This window comes from Pezoporus occidentalis, unplaced genomic scaffold (genome assembly GCF_034315485.1).
Source record: "Pezoporus occidentalis ecotype Australia unplaced genomic scaffold, CSIRO_AGI_Poc_V1 ctg27, whole genome shotgun sequence".
NCBI lineage: Eukaryota > Metazoa > Chordata > Aves > Psittaciformes > Psittacidae > Pezoporus > Pezoporus occidentalis.
Genome location: NW_026914611.1, coordinates 13,280,461 through 13,297,619, shown reverse-complemented (window position 1 = coordinate 13,297,619; position 17,159 = coordinate 13,280,461). Strand labels below are relative to the sequence as shown.

Below are 17,159 nucleotides of genomic sequence, written 5' to 3'. Positions count from 1 at the left end.
AAAGTGTTTTTGTAAAATTAATGTTATTGTAAAAACCAGACTAGAATGAGAATGTAAAACTTTGCCACAATTAGCACATATACAGTAACATTGATGCTTTGTCTGCAAAACTTAAGAATAAGACTTTTTTGCTTTACCTATGTATTAAAGAAAAAAACCAAACAAATATCTGCATCATATTTTCAATGACTGTTTCTGAATTCAAAACACAAGTGTTATTTAGAACTTCAATATGTTATTGCTATTTACACTTCTGTAGCATTCTACTCTAAATTATACAAGCAGGATGGCATTGTAAATTATCCTGAATGGGATACATCAGGCTGATCCCACTACATGACATGCAAGAGGCACTGATTTTATATTTGGCAGAAGTGCCCCTAGCAAAATCACCTGTCATTAACAAAAATAAAAATGCATTTCAAATTTGAATTATGAAATACAAACAGAGGTATGTCTGCATCTTTTAACCAAGAGACCATACCTTGGACTCTCAATTCAGCCTTGCATTCTTCACTGTGAACATCTGACATGATGCAAATGATTAGTTTAAGAGATGCCGATATGCATATTTTGTGTAAGTCCTTAATCCATCTGCCCTTCAACTGAGATTGTCCGTAGCCTACCAAACGTATTTGTGCTCTATTTCTAATTTTACCTGAGAAATGGACATGAGGGCAGCTATACCAGTTAACATTTTTTTGGATGAAAGCATCACTTATCTCTCTGCATTTCACAAACAAGTATTGGGAATGTAAACTTGAGAAGCTGCAAGTATTTCCACTAATTAAAACCACACACATAAATGTGTGCTGGATGCTTCCTTACAAGGACTCTACTGCTACAGCTGTTCAACTCCTGACCCCTATTTCCCCACCCACCTTTTTTTTCTTTAACTTGAATTTCCTCTTATAAAGAGACAATGCCTTTAGTGAGCATATTTAAACCAAGAGGCTTTCTCACAAACTCATGAAAATAACTTAACTTCCTCTTCCCAAACTAGAAATTTATATATACATGACAAATACTTGGGAAACATCTATACACAAATGGAGAACTGTTAAGAGAAAACAGTATTAAGTGGAATAAATGTAACAGTATCATAATACACTTTTTGGCAATTTTAAAGTTACTAAACTGTTTGCAGTTCACTTTTTAGCAGCAGATAATTGTGGGTTTCCATCACACAGACTATAAAAGAAAAACAAGTCTTCACTTGTCAGAACAAGTTTCTTCCCCCTTATCTCTCCCTTAAAAGAGAGTACATAGAGCAGTAGAATAGTTGCATTAGCCATTTCCTTCCTATTTTCTTTCCATGGATTTAATAGCCAATGCAATGAAAACCAGCATGATAACAGAAATTCATTCATAAGTGTATGCAGCCAACCCGTCACATGAGAAGTAAAAATGTGCATGTGGAAGGCGGAAGAAACCAGATTAAGTGTAAAGGATACATATAAGACAATTGTGTCTTCGCGTACCAAACACCTGCAAAATCCAACAAAGGTTCATCTTTACATTCTCCAGACAACAGAGTGAAAAGATCTGGCTTGATAATCAAAAGTAACATTTAGAAACACTCCACTTTGAACAGCTCCATATTGCCATAATGTAATGCCACACATTTGACTGACTTAGCCAACTGTGTGCCCAAATTAGAATACTTCATTTGTATCTAAGTGCCACATTTTCTTCAATTGGCACAAAGTAGTGTAAAAAATCGTGTTACTTTAGAAATCCACATTTAATGAAAACAAGGTATTTAATGGCAAATTATGACAACTTCTGAAACCATTATTTACTTTTTCATTCTATCGCCAACAAGTAATCTAATTATTTTGGCTTTATCAACTTATTCTTAGAAAAGCGGTATTTGCCCACTTATTTTCCTTGACTCCTTCCATCATAATTCTAAAGCAATGTAGACCAGCTGAAACAACCTATGCAAGCAGCTTACATTTAGACCACATCAGGGAAAGGGGCTGCTATGTCCATTAACTCCCTTCTGCTATATAAACACACACACGCACACACACAGCCAAACTTCACCAATAACCTTTCCCACCCTCCTACCCCCCTCAAAAAAAAATGCCACCACTGGAAGGCTGAGGAGATAGTTTTGGTTTCACTCAGACTTAAAACTGTGCTTGCCTATAATGACTGTAGGCCTGTATATCCAAAAAGACCTATACCCTTTTCAACTGACCCTAAGAAAACTTTAATAATAGTATGACAAAATATACTTACCAGAGAAAGCAACAACTTCTGGTATGTGTAAGTTTATATTAAAAAAAAATAAATAAATCAGTTACTTAAAGATGCATCACCCTATCTATAAATTGCTGACAACTCTTACCCACATGTACGTAAGACTTGTACTTTCATGTAATAAATTTTAGGAGGCATAACCATTAAGGCACCAGCTCAGGAAAGCAGTTTTATTCAACCAGAAAACTTAAGCACAAGCTTAAAATACCATCAGAAAACACATTTTAAGTGTGTGCTGAGATGCTTTTCTGAATCAAGACAACCTGCAGAAAAGTTTCCTTAAAATTTTCAATCAGAAGGGGAATTGTACAAATTGTGTCGCCACAATTTGAGTCTCCACAGTTCATTCTTCCCATGAGAAAATTTTTTGGAAGGGGCAAACTATCAGCTGCAGCAAATAACAAACCTGCGGAAGACGTTCAAACAGTCTGACTCCCATACAGATTAAGCTAACAGAATACAACTTTCATGACTACCTAGGAGGACTCCTAAAAACCAAAACTCCCAACATTGTCAGAATCAAACTCTCTCAAATTAAGTAATGCTGGCTCTGAAATGATGGTATTAGCTCCAAAAATCCCAGCAGAGCCAAAGAAAACTCACTTCTGGTGATGCTCAGGATACTTCCACATGGTATCACAGAACTCTTAAGAAATTTTCTGGAAGCAAATGGGTGCAAGTGTCAAAATAAAAGTCATCTCTTTCAGACTAGCTAAGTGTAGGTCTACTAAATTTAATGCACAGCTAACTTTTATTATCTTTACTGTAACAACTGGTATACATTAATCTCTACTCAAGTGATCACTGGTAATTATTTGGATTTGTTTCTTTTGGAGGTATAAATAAAGGGCACAAACATGTGACTACACCAGCAAAAAAAAAACAAAACCAAAACCAAACAAAAAAACCCACACACTAATAAAGACCCAAACACAAAAACATACTTTTACCTTGTATGACACTCCTTTCTATCACACCACACACTCTGCCTTGGGAAATCCCACCTGAGTTGCACACCAGACTAAGACCAAGTAGTTTGCCTGTATGTTAGTGAGGAGAGCATGGGTTAGAAAGAAACTTAGATTGCACTGCTCTTTTTTTGAAGGTTACTTCTGTTTCCTATGAAGAAGTTACCTTGGCAAAATCCTGAAGCCATGATGTTTAGGCACATACAACTTTCCGGGCACTATTATAATACAAATAGTAAAATGAAAACAAGGAAAAGTTGTCTTTTCCTTTTCATCTACAGTTTGAAATATTTATGTATGCATAACCATAAAAAACAGTAATAACCCAGGACAGCATACCTGCAAGTATACTCTACCATTAATGTTATATTATTTAGCACAATAAAGACTTCCCACTTTGCATAATAGAAAATCTCAAGCAATAAAACACTAATCTCATGCATAGCACACTTTAAATCAACTCTAAGAGAAGCAACAAATCATTGTGCTGACCATGACTGTCCAAAAAGGTCACACATACAGCAGTGAATACTGAAGAACCTCCCGTTGACCTAAACTAACACATCCCATACTACTTTTGTAGCAAGTTCCTTTAATAGCGTCCGTTGTACATATCAAACAAATGGAATATATGGATAGAGATACCAAAAAAGTATGAGAAAGACATAAAATGGTTCATTTACAATGCTGCAAGTGTAAAAGTTACCTGGAACACCTTAATAAAGCATCATATCTTTCCAAGATTAATTTCACTCTTTAGGCAAGTATAGACATGACATACATTTAAAAATGGACATTTTTTAACCACTTTTCACAAATCAAGGTACAGTGCAGGTACTCCCCCCCCGCCCCAAACCCACCAAAGAATAGCAGTTATATTATTGTTACATTAGATGATGGTTTCGCCATTTCTTCAGGGGAGTGACTCTTTATTACTTCTTTGATGAACTGTTCAAGTGCAGTGAAATAACCCTGGCACTGCCAAGTGTCATTATGAGTTCCATCAGGAAATATTGCCAATCTCTTAGTCCGAGCTGGGGATAATTCATAAAGTTGCTTCATCATAACTGGTGGAATTAACTGATCAGACAACCCGGAGATGAAGAGAGAAGGCATTCTACACTGAGAGATTTTTCTGTAGGACAGAAATTTATTTTTGTAGCACCATAAAGGAAGATACCTCATTGGAAAGAAAGAAAACAAAGTGCTGGCCATGTACGGGATACTAAGAAAGGTGTTCTCCACCACGATAGCAGAAATCCTATGGGAATTTTCAGAAGCTAAGTGAATAGCTACTGCTCCCCCCAAGGAACGGCCAAAAAGAAAAATTTTTGTTTTGTCAAGATCAGATCGAGTCATCACATAGTCTAAAACAGCCTCAGAATCTAAGTACAAACCTTCTTCACTTGCTTCTCCTTCACTTTTTCCATACCCTCTATAATCAACAAGAATTAAGTTTACTTTCAGGTTTACCAGCATCAACAAAGCATTGGGCAACCTGTGGCCAATGTTGCCTGCATTCCCATGGAAGTAAATGATGGTTGGAGAATAAGCTGCATTGTCCCCTGTGTACCTCAGTAGAATAAGATTAAGAAGAACTCCATCTTTGGTTTTGATGAAGATATTTTCATGTGGTATACCAGTAGGCATAGGAACGTAAAGGCGTGACGAAGAGGGCTGTTCAGGAAAGTAAAGCAGCACATCCTGGAATTTATATAATATACCTGCTATTGATACAAATATTAATATAAGCAGTATAATGCCTCCATATAAGTGAAAAGTTACTATCAAGGGTAAGAGACAAATACGGCAGAGACTCCAAGACCAGGAAGCCAAAGCTAGCAGCCATCTTTTAACAAAGGTCCAGAACATCCATGACTTTTCCATTGTAGAAGTCAGTGATCTTTTACTCCAAGTAAATCCTGAAAAAACAAAACCCCAAACATATATGCGTAAATATAGGGGAAAGAAAAAGGAAGTGATTTAAGCATTCATGCTTGCACAAGATAAATGGCAAGTCAATATATTGAAGTATAAACATCAAATTTGGTGGCAAACTCTTGAGTTTTTGGAAAGCATTCAACTTTAAATAAAGCAGAAAACCATTTATAATGAAAAAGCCTTTAGAAATCTTCAAAATACCATTTACATTACTTCAGTGAGCAAGTTCCATCAGGAGCACTAGAAAATTGGTTGACTGGGACCATAATAACTTACACTTTCCACCAGTCTTCCCTACCAACCAACAGAACATCCATATAGACTGTATCACCAGTTTCTCAAAGCTTCTCATATAAGTAATTCTAGAATCCAGAAAACACAAACAAAAATACCCCTTTTTTCTAAGTTGCTGGCCAAGAAGAACATTAAATACACCCATGCACTTGACTCTACAAACAGTAGAGGCTCATACTGTGTATCAGGTCTGCTATCGTTTCGTGTCTGCCTTTCAGAATCTGGATCAACTAATGACAAAGGAACAACTGGTCAGAAGAAAGAGATTCCTTTATAGTAAGATACCACATTACAGTTACATTTATGCCAGTTGTTTTGCTAATTTGGATTGGTTCTGATTTATAATGACAGTGTTCCACTATCAGATCAGTAATCCGTACTAAAACTTCAGCTGAAAGATTATATCATCATACAAGACCACTGGAAAGAGTCAGCTATCTACATTATTCTCTGAAAAATGAAAGCACAACTGCTGAAAGTCCAAACACGAGAACAAACTCATGACAAAAACATACACACAGCATAAAATGAGGGTAATGTTAATGACAATGGATTAAATCTTCTTTCCAGCCATAAGAGGTAAGTTACATCTCACAGCATACACATAATCTCTTCACATTATTCACTGCTGGTTTCAAGTGTAATACGGAAATAGACAAAAACTGCCAAACATATGTGAGAACTAATCACTATATCACTGACTTAAATAAGCACACTGTCTGGAAGTGACAACACAGGTTCACTTGTTTCAAAACACTAAGTTATACAGCAGATAATGATTACAGTTTAGGCACACTCAAAGTTGTAACTTCCTAAAATAACAGTGCAGTAAGAAGCTGAATTAAATCTAAAGGAGCCTGACATGCAGAGATGCATCTAAGCATTCAATTAAGTCACAGACCCACACCAAAATAAGCTCTACAGTCTAATGCTACTGGGGAGGGTTGCAACTGCACCAGCCATCTTTGTAGGATCAAGTGATAGAGGGTCACAGCCTCCACACTCCATAAATATGACCAGGGAAAACTGCCATCTCTATTTCATGCAACAATTAGATATAAATTAGAAATAGAAATAAAACTATTACATCTTAAGATTCATATATTAACCAAAGGCAATGTGAATTTATATAGTGCATCTACTTCAAATACATAAAATTGGTGAAATATAGTCTAAAAAAGCATTTTTTATTTTTTCTTATATTATTTATGAGCTAATATTCAATATCCACATCCAAGTATGCACAAATATTTTCTATATGAAAATTTAATTCCTGTATCCATTTCTTTAGTAAAGAAGTCATGGTAACCAGGAGACCCATAAAGTCTAATTTGTATACAAAGTCTGTATTAGGAGACCCATAGTCTAATTACTCTAATTTGTAAGAGAATTTCCTAATGAAGGTGACAAACATTTTCTGCATAGAAAAATTTATAACAAAACAATAAAAACCACTCTCATTATCTATGCTATTCAAAATTTTGCTGTCTTGCAAAATGAAAGACTCCAAAACTTCTTTCTCAACAAGACATTCACAAAAAGGAGACTCCCTCATTAAAAAGAAATACTGAAAGGCAAAGCAGTAATAAAAATCTTACTTAAGGTGATTAAGCTTTGCAGATGGCTATTCCATATATGCTAAAGATTGCTATTTGAAGACTAATGCAGTTGATTTTATAAGCCATGCTAGTTTCATTTGTGCACTGCTTTTATTTTAATTTCACAGAATCCTAGAATAGTTTGGGTTGAAAAGGAACTTAAAGATCGTTTAGTTCTAATCCCCATGCTGTGACAGGGACACCTCCCAATAAACCAGGTTGCTCAAAGCCCTGTCCAACCTGGGCTTAAACACTTTCCAGGGATGGGGCATTCACAGCTTCTCTGGGCAACCTGCTCCAGAGCCTCACAGTAAAGAGCTTCTTGCTTGTATCTAATCTAAATCCACCCTCTTCCACTTTAAACCCATTCCCCCTTGTCCTGTCACTACATGCCCTTCTCAAAAGCCCTTCTCCAGATTTCTTGTAAGCCCCCTTTAGGTACTGGAAGGCTGCTCTAAAGTCTCCCCAAAACCTTCTCTTCTCCAGGCTGAACAAGCCCACCTCTCTCAGCCTATCTTCACAAAGTTGCGCCAGTCCTCTGATCATCTTCATGGCCCTCCTCTGGACTCACTCAAGCAGCTCCACATCCCTCTTGTGTGGGGGGATAGATAAGCTACAAAACCCATAATTTTAATAGCAGTGTCCTAATGCTAGTCTTAAATGGTAAATGGCATTATCAACTAAAGATCACAAACTCAAGTGCATACTTACAGCACTTGGGATAATTTTTCTTTCTTTTTGAATGGCAGTTGCCACAAATTCTGTTGTATTTTTTGTCTGCCTGTATTTTTAATATTTAGAAGTGCTATTTCCATACACTAATCACAATATAAAACATTTACCTTTGGATGTGATGATTTCCCAGGCTTCATCTCTGCCTGAAAGACAATTCCATTTATGAATTTTGAGTAAAATTACTTTTGAATTACACACATAATTACTGTTTGTCTTCAGTTACTTGACAGAAAATTAAGAAGTGCAAACAGCCAATAATCCTAGAAGCTACATTTGCTTTATGAATGAAACAATGCATATCATGTTCATGCTCCTGTCAAGCTCAGCTCTTGTCTGGAACATCTGATAAACTTGAAAACAACATCTTATAATGAATTTACAGAATCACGTCAAAGTGGTCTGGATGATACATACAACATACAGTATAAAACATACATAGTGCATAACAACAAAGTTATACTAGATTTACATTGCCTCCTCAAAGCTAACTTTTAGAGTATAAGCACCATCAAAATTAGCCCTAAGAGGAGCTTTCAGGCGTTTACAGCTGCCTTCTCATTAAAGAACTGAAAAAAAAAAAGTAGTTAGCTTTAACACTCCTTACAATCCTTTCCACTTCAAGGTTTCAAAACAAAGGTATTCCTTAAGAACATAGCAATATCTGAGGACATCCATTTCTTTCTACTGCACACCCTTCCCCTACACTCCGCCTCATCCACACGCAGACAAGACTTACACAAGCTTCATGTTTACTCATATTTATTCATAAGACTCCCGTAAGTAGAAATATTAAGTCACTGTAAGTAGAAACATAAGTAGCCTGGAAGAAAATACAGTTTCTTAGTACTAAAATCGTTAAAATCTTACAAATTCACATTGAAAAAAAAAACAAAACAATCAAAACCCACTTAAACCAGCAGAGTAGCTACTCCTAACCAAGGAATAAGCACAGAAAGAACAACTAAGTGTCAGACATTTAAGGGCTCTGGCTTTTAAAATTGGCAAGCCACCTCTCCTACTTAATTCAAACAGAAAACTTCCACAGCTCGGCATCAAGTGGTACATATTTATAACTGAAAGTGGTTTTCCCTTAACTCTTTAATAACTTTCCCTCCCAACTGTCAGATCTTGATTAACCTTACTTGATTTATGCTGGTACTGTGTAAAAAAAAAGCCCCAAATAACAACAAGCCACGGACAGTTATCATATTAGAGCCTTAATTTTCTAGTGAGTGTGGGCTCCTGAAACATATTACTTCTCCAATCACGTTAAATTATTTCCGATTTTACCTAAAAGAAATATTCCCCTCAGGCTTTTCAGCATATTCACTTAGCAACATTAAGTTTTCACCATTTACCCCATCTTCGACAAGCACCCCGTTTGCACGGGCCGCTGCACATGGGCAAACGCAACACCAGAGTAAGACCATGCTGCGAGGATGCAACAGGTCTCCCGAGGCTCCGCAGGAAAGCACCTGAAGGAACTTCTAATGGCGTTGTCAACGCAGCAGCTCCCCAGGAGACACGTCCCGGAAGGCCGGCGCCACGGCACGGCACCCCACCCGCCACACACTCCGGCCCGGTGAGGAGCAGCATTTAGTCACGGCGAGACGACAGACATCACACCAAAACCACACTAAAACCAACCGGGCAGCTGCCCTCCTCCCCCCCCCACCGACACCGGCTCCCTTCAGTTCCCGCCCGCCCCACCACGGCCAGACGGGAACAGGCCGGGCCCATCACCCCACCTCCTGCCAGGGGAGCGACCTGAAGCAGGACGAAACAAGACCCACCCGCCGCATCCTTCCGCGCTGCCTCTGGCAGTGCCCCAGGCCGGTACAGATCCGACGCACAACTTCCACCACCACTCCTTACGATTCGGGAAATCGCACCCCCAAGACTTCCGCTTCCGGGCCCAGGCTCCTCCGCTCGCCTTTCTCTTCCCGCCCCGAGCTCCGCCAACGTTTCCCCGCCGCAGCTGTGACTGCGCAGGCGCGGCCGCTGCCACCGCCATAGCCGGAACCACTGCGCTCGGGGGAGGAGCACAAGCGGGGCGCTTCTCGCCTTCCGGGGCGAAGGGCGGTCGGTGTGACCCGGGTTATGCAACTACCCCTGGCTTCGTGCGTATCCCCGGTTCCGCGTAAGTCTTGGGGGTGGCTGTTCCTCCACCGTTCCGATAGTCCGCCCCGGGGAGGAGGTGGCGAGAGGAGGGTGTCCCCCGGGTGGTGTCCGTTCTTCCCCTCTCCGTGGCTATGGCAACGTCGTAGCAGTGAGGGGCGGGGCGTGAGCGCCGCGGCCGCTGCTTCCAGCGAGAACTGCATCCGCCCTTTCAGGACTCCGCTACCTCAGGGCGGGCCCGGCGAGTCCCCTCAGCCCCCTGGCTGCGGAGCTGAGGGCGGGCGGTGTCAGGGATGCGCTGCGAGGAGGGAGAGTAGCGAAGGGAACGGGTCTCAGCGGTGAAGGCTGCCGCTGCAGCGGGAAGGGGGCGCGGTGCTTTCTCCAGACGTGCGGTCCTGTTGTCTGGGTGATGCCATGTGCAGCGCCGTAGCTTAGCTGCTGAGTTTCACCCGTAAGGACGGATAGCGGTACCCGCTGATGAGCTCTATGTAAAGATACTGTTACATCCTAATTAGCAAAATGAGAAAATCGGTAAATCCTAACTATACATATATACCTATATTTTATTCAAGACAGAATAACACTCTGGCTCTTCCTCTACAAATATATTTTTGTTGTAGTTGTAGCTGTTCTTAGTGAAAAACAGACTCTTGATGGCTTCTGCGACTGCTTCACAGCCCTCTCCTAAAAGAACGGTGGCCTCTCACGTGCCTTTCGCAGATCTGTGTTCTACTCTGGAGCGGATACAGACATGTAAATCTCGTCCAGACAAAACCAAGTATTTCAAGGAGTTTCTGGATTCCTGGAGGAAATTCCACAATGCTCTTCATCAAAAAGAGAAAGATGTCACAGATTCTTTTTATCCAGCTATGCGACTTATTCTTCCACAGTTGGAAAGAGAGAGGATGGCTTATGGAATTAAAGAAACTATGCTTGCAAAGCTGTATATTGAACTGCTTCATTTACCAAAAGATGGAAAAGATGCTGCAAAGCTTTTAAATTACAGAACACCTGCTGGCTCACGTGGGGATGCTGGAGATTTTGCAATGATAGCATACTTCGTGTTAAAACCCAGAAGCCCAAAACGGGGCAGACTGACAATAGAGCAAGTCAATGAACACTTAGATGCAATAGCTAACAATAATGTTGCTAAAAACAAGGGTCTCTTAAAGAAAAGTCTACTTCAGTTAATTACCCAGAGCACAGCACTGGAACAAAAGTGGCTTATCCGGATGATTATAAAGGATCTAAAGCTTGGTGTCAGTCAACAAACCATATTTTCCATTTTTCATCCTGATGCTGTTGAACTGCACAATGTCACAACTGATTTGGAAAAAGTTTGCAGACAGTTGCATGATCCCTCTGTCTCACTTACCGATGTTTCTATCATGTTGTTTTCTGCCTTTAAGCCAATGCTTGCTGCTATTGCTGATGTCCAGCAAATTGAGAAACAAATGAATAACCAGACATTCTACATAGAAACTAAGCTGGACGGTGAACGTATGCAGATGCACAAAGATGGAGATGTATATAAATATTTTTCCCGAAATGGGTTTGACTATACTCAGCAGTTTGGTGCTTCTCCCCTTGATGGTTCATTAACACCATTTATTCATAATGCATTTAAGAGCAATATACAAAATTGCATTCTTGATGGCGAAATGATGGCTTACAATCCTGAGACGCAAACCTTTATGCAAAAAGGAAACAGGTTTGACATAAAAAGAATGATGGAGGACTCTGATCTGCAGACTTGCTTCTGTGTATTCGATGTGTTGATGGTTAATGATCAGAAGTTGGGGCATGAAGTACTAAGCAAAAGGTATGAAATCTTAAGTAGTGTATTTACGCCAGTAACAGGCAGGATACATGTTGTCCACAAAAGAAATGCCAGAACAAGAAAGGAAGTAATTCATGCTTTGAACGAAGCAATAGATGACAGAGAGGAAGGGATTATGGTGAAAGATCCCATGTCCACCTACAAGCCTGACAAACGTGGGGAAGGCTGGTTAAAAATCAAGCCAGAATATGTCAATGGGCTGATGGATGAACTGGACCTGTTAATTGTTGGTGGCTACTGGGGGAAGGGGTCACGTGGTGGGATGATGTCTCATTTTCTGTGTGCTATTGCAGAGACGCCCCGTCCGAATGAAAAACCTACTGTTTTCCACTCTATTTGTCGTGTTGGCTCTGGCTACACTATGAAGGAATTGTATGATCTAGGTTTGAAACTGGCTAAACACTGGAAGCCCTACCATAGGAAGGACCCTCCCTGTAACATTTTGTGCGGAACTGAAAAACCTGAAATGTACATTGAACCTTGCAACTCTGTCATAGTTCAAATCAAGGCAGCTGAGATTGTTAACAGTGATATGTACAAAACTGACTGTACTTTGAGATTCCCTCGAATTGAGAAGATAAGAGAGGATAAAGAATGGTATGAGTGCATGACTTCAGACATGTTAGAGGATCTCAGGAGCAAAGCAGAAGGGAAGCTGGCATCCAAGCACCTTTATATAGATGATTATGAGCCACAAGAGAAAAAAAGGAAAACTGTATCAAAGGTGAAAAAGATAATCGGAATAGCTGAGCAATTTAAAGCTCCTGATCTTTCTAGTGTAAACAAGATTTCAAATGTATTTGAAGATGTTGAGTTTTGTGTTATGACTGGAACAGAAAGCCACTCAAAGCCTAAACTGGAAAGCAGAATAGCTGAATGGGGTGGCAGCGTGGTACAGAACCCAGGGCCAGAGACTTACTGTGTCATTGTAGGAGCTGAGAATGTCAGAGTGAAAAACATCATTGCTTCCAACAAATACGATGTGGTGAGGGCAGAGTGGCTTCTGCAGTGTTTTCAAGCCAAAATGCTGGTGCCTTGGCAGCCAGCGGTTATGATTCATATGTCACCTGACACAAAAGAACATTTTGCTCGTGAGTATGATTGTTATGGAGACAGCTACACAGCAGACACAGATGTTACACAACTCAAGGAAGTGTTCTCACGAATGAAAGACAATAAGATTATTCCTTTAGACATGATTGCAGAGTTAGAAGAACGTTACTCATGGAACAGCTGTCAGCTCAGTATTTTCAGGGGAAGCATTATTTATGTGGATTGCTACGCTGTTGTTAATGAGCCCAGAACCAAAATCCATGGAACACCACTATCAGTTAGAGCTCTGGAGCTGCGTTTCTATGGTGCAACAGTAGTCTCTCACCTTGAAGAGGGTGTCTCTCATGTTGTTATAGGAGAAGATCATTCCCGGGTAAAAGAAATTAAGACACTCAGGAGAAGATTTAGGAAAAAATTTAAAATTGTATCTGAGCTGTGGGTAACAGAGTCAGTGGAGGAAGAAGTCCCAAAGAATGAAAGTCAGTACTTAATATAAACCAGTTTTTAACCTTGGAGCAAAAGCATTCTTGCTGGCGTGACTGGATTCTAATATTATGATGTTGTCTTAAATCTGTTGTGTATTTTCATGCCTGTTTAGAGTTGGCCCTGGCTAAATAATGACACTGTATTGTTGAAACCAGAGGAAGGCTTTTAATTAAACTGTTGCAGAAGCAAAAGAATGCCAAGCTATGCTGGAGGAGAAAAAAATGACCACAAGATAAATAATGTAAGCCTTTTACTTCACAAACTGGTCTCAGAAGAGATCTAGTATTTTATATAAGAGAATTCTTAGGTATTAATAGTGCTTGACTCCGTTATTCAAAATGGAGACAATAATTTGCTATTTTATGGCGATTCTAGTATTTAACATACTGTTTATTTATCAGTTTACAGTAACATTCATGTTTTTGTGGAGTTTTGTGTGTTATATATGCTATAGAATTCATTAATTTATAAACCTTGTCTGTACTTATTTTAATTTGTTTACATTGGTTTTAGCATTGAGTCTCATACAAGCCTTTAGTTTTAAGCTATTGCATTGATCCCATGTTTCTTTGTGTAAATAACCACTGTTAAATAGAACATGAACTTTTGACTGAGGTGCTAATTAATAATAATCTATATGTTTGTAAAGTGCAAATCAATTACATAAAACTGTAGTGACCTATGCTCATTACAGGTAAAGTTTAACCCTGAAGTGTGGCAGAGCTAGGCTTTTATACTTAATTATAAATTTATTTTTCAAATAATGTTTCATAAGCTATTTTAGTAATGGGGGATTAATTTCCAAATATCCTGTTCAATGTATTGGGTTTTTTTCAACTATTAAATAAAAATCTATTTTAAAGTCTGCCTGGTATTAAACAAAACTGCTCTTAGGCTGATTACACAGAACCAGTTTCAGTGGGTTTTTTTTGGTTCTAGTCATATAAAAAAGTACTGTAAAAAGAATTGGGAAATGGTATATGAAAGGCTAACTGGAAGGAAGTTTAATCTCATTTTCTTACAGTTAGTGCAAACATTAGGAGAGTCATTGTTTTAAATATACTAAACACTTAAGTTTTAATAACCACTTAACCACTCAAGTTATAATACAGTTAAAAAGCAGAATATCTTTTGTATATATGAAATAGTATATACTGAAAGGCAGTGCATTATTTTTTCTCAGATAATTCAAGTTAGAAAATGGTATATGTGAAGTATAGTACTTCAGTGTTAACTTACTGGGCTGCTTCTGTGTAATGTCATATATTCTGATTTATAATGACAAGAGAGTTAGTCTTCATACCCACACAGATTTCTCTTAAATGGGTTTTAGTAAAATATGTATTTTAGGTGATCTTGGTTAGGAAAGTTAAGAGAAACAAAGACAAATATGAATTATAGCTGACTCTTGAGACATTGTCAAATATCTTGCATTGAGATCTAAATGCTATTTACGGAGAAGTATTTTAAAAGTATTGATTCCACGTTGTCTTTGTGTTCTCTCAAAGATATGTCAGGCTGGGGAATCTAGAACTATTAACTTACCAGCAAAATTGTTACTGTTTTTACTGGCTCCTCAGTACACAGTGTACTTAAGGTTTTTTTTTTTATATTTATTTAAACTGAAGGTTTACTTTTTCACAAAAAAAAAAAACAACAAAAAACCACCATAAAACCCAAACCCTTGCAGACGCAGTATGCTGGCTTAGCTTGTTTTATTTTGTATTTTGCCTCAGTTCTATTTAGAACTATAATTTAATTGTTAATCATGCATATTTGTACGTGACATTATAATTAGCATACTGGAGAATGTCAAGCAACTTAGGTGTGTATTTATTCTTTGGTTACTGTTTGGCAAATTTCCATTTACTTTAAAATGTTGAATAGGAAATGCTGTACTTGATAACATTAGCATAAAAAGAGAATCTTGCTACAACACTGTGAAAATACAGGCATTGTAGGTCGGGTTTTCTTTTGAAATGTTTCTTTTACATGGTGACTTGGATGGATTGCATGTTTCTATGGATGAAACTGGACCCAGCTGTTATTAAAGTAAGTATCTAGAATGGAAGCCATGGGACAGGAGAATCCCTGGATCCTCTAAGGAAAGATAGTCTCATGGAAGAAAGCAGTGATGGAAAAATAGGAGAAGTGGGGAAGAAGTTTGTGGAAATTTTGATTTGTACTGAAGGAACAAAATTATTTCAAAAGTAAGAATATGTTGTCCAGACACAAAAGTTTTTCTTAAAAAGCCAAATTAATTAGGGAGGTGTGCAGAGAATTTCAGGCATGATGTCTGAAGATGAATGTAAGACTTGACTTGTAGGTAGCAGTAAAAGCAGATGTGGACCAAGGAAGTGAGAACAAAAAGTTGCCTTTGTTTTGGTCAGTCTAATGAAAAAAAATATAAAACTAGCTTTTATTATTAGTCAGTCATCATCCATTAAAACAGTGTTTGAGAAAGAGGAAAAGCTGGAGTCAAAATGCTGAATTATTCACCTCATGTTTTAAGAGGACCTCCTCTGATGACAGTATCAGCTTATTGTATTTTTTACTGCTGTAAATACTCCTGTTTATTATGTTTAGAACTTTGACAGTAGGTGTTTTGTTGAAGATTTCTTAGGTTATTCACATTTTGTGCAAAGCTGTCTTGGGGTTTTTTGTGTGGTTTTTAATAGGCATTTGGCTTGAGAGCAAGCCTTTCAATTTCCATTTTAATATAAAGTTTTACATTTATTTAAAGATTATGTTCCTGAAGAAGTGGGAAATGAAGAGAAAAAGGGACTGTAGGCCTTGCAGTTTTGGGGAAATAGAGAAAAGTTTGATAGTGTTCCTACTGACTAGCTTTTAAGTGGCACTTTTCAAGAATGCTGCCAGTGATGGAGAAGAGTGCAACTGTCAGGACCTGCTGCAGCAGGACATCTAGGGAAGTCAGTTTCTTGATCCTTTCCTTCTAGAGGCCACCCTTCCCTTTTGGTACCAACTCAAGACACTCTTGGATTGGAATCAAGCTGACCCTTCACAGCTTCTCCTGTTTCCAGCCTTCAGTTATGACAGCTTTTGCAACAGCATTGCTGCTGCAGTTCCCTCCAGCTTGTCTCCCTTTGCCTTGGCTGCAGCTCTGATGTTTCAAACTGGTGTCCTCAGCATGCACCCTCCATTGCACTTACCAGTACTGCTGTGCTGTGAGGATTTATTTGCACTAACCGGGGAAGACAGGGACAGAGAGAGAGATGTAGATAGAGATGTAGAGACATAGAGATGATATAGCTATAGATACAGAAGAGTGTGTTTCTGTTTGTATGTGTTGTTTTTAACTTCTCATTTCCAAGAGATGATTGTGCTCACTTTCTACCTGATCTGGGCAGAGGCAGTAGCATTTTCTACTTTTGTATGTGAAAAACAGATGTTTTGCCTGAAATAAGTTTGTTCAGACAGCCACAAAACTTTCTCATTTCAGACAGGAATGCAGCTGGGGCTGTCTTCTGCAGCCTACAGCAACATCTCCAGTAACAAACTCGGTGACTTTCCCCTTCCCCCCCTCAATAGACACCTCAGGAAATAAGCCCATGGCAGAGAGACCAGCAGTCATTCTGCATTTCAAGGATTTGAACAAATGTGCTGGGGGGATTTATTGCCAATCTCTAAATCTCTGTCCTCTCTACAGTACCCTTACATGATACTTAGCTGAGGGTTTTTAAGCTGTTCTACACAACTAAGTCAGTTACTTGTTTTTCCTGAGTTTTGCAGGGAAAAGCTGCTCACTCCACGCGGTTAAACTGAACTGGGATCAAAACACTTGAGCTATCGAGAACATGGAACTAGGCAGCAGTCAGTTAAGTGTTGCATTCAAGTAGT

The 17,159-nt window shown here is 38.9% G+C and overlaps 2 protein-coding genes across 4 annotated transcripts; one reads left to right on the top strand and one right to left on the bottom strand.

The window, feature by feature from the left end:
• Window positions 1–2,424: 2,424 nt before the first annotated feature.
• Window positions 2,425–9,836, bottom strand: ABHD13 (abhydrolase domain containing 13). Of its 3 annotated transcripts, none has more exons than XM_062624731.1 (3): window positions 9,598–9,836; window positions 7,912–7,943; window positions 2,425–5,158 (listed from the first exon to the last, which is right to left on the bottom strand). In XM_062624731.1, the coding sequence occupies exons 1-3, from the start codon at window positions 9,816–9,818 to the stop codon at window positions 4,110–4,112; spliced, it is 1,302 nt and encodes a 433-aa protein (XP_062480715.1). In that variant the 5' UTR covers window positions 9,819–9,836; the 3' UTR covers window positions 2,425–4,109. The 3 variants fall into 3 exon arrangements, with proteins under 3 accessions (XP_062480715.1, XP_062480716.1, XP_062480717.1); XM_062624732.1 differs by having other exon boundaries at window positions 7,912–7,947; window positions 9,598–9,732; XM_062624733.1 differs by lacking the exon at window positions 7,912–7,943 and having other exon boundaries at window positions 9,598–9,730.
• A 15-nt stretch (window positions 9,837–9,851) lies between these two features.
• Window positions 9,852–14,163, top strand: LIG4 (DNA ligase 4). Its single transcript, XM_062624730.1, has 2 exons — window positions 9,852–9,937; window positions 10,543–14,163. Exon 2 carries the CDS (start codon window positions 10,576–10,578, stop codon window positions 13,309–13,311), a length of 2,736 nt encoding a protein of 911 aa, XP_062480714.1. The 5' UTR covers window positions 9,852–9,937; window positions 10,543–10,575; the 3' UTR covers window positions 13,312–14,163.
• The last annotated feature ends 2,996 nt before the right edge of the window (window positions 14,164–17,159 follow it).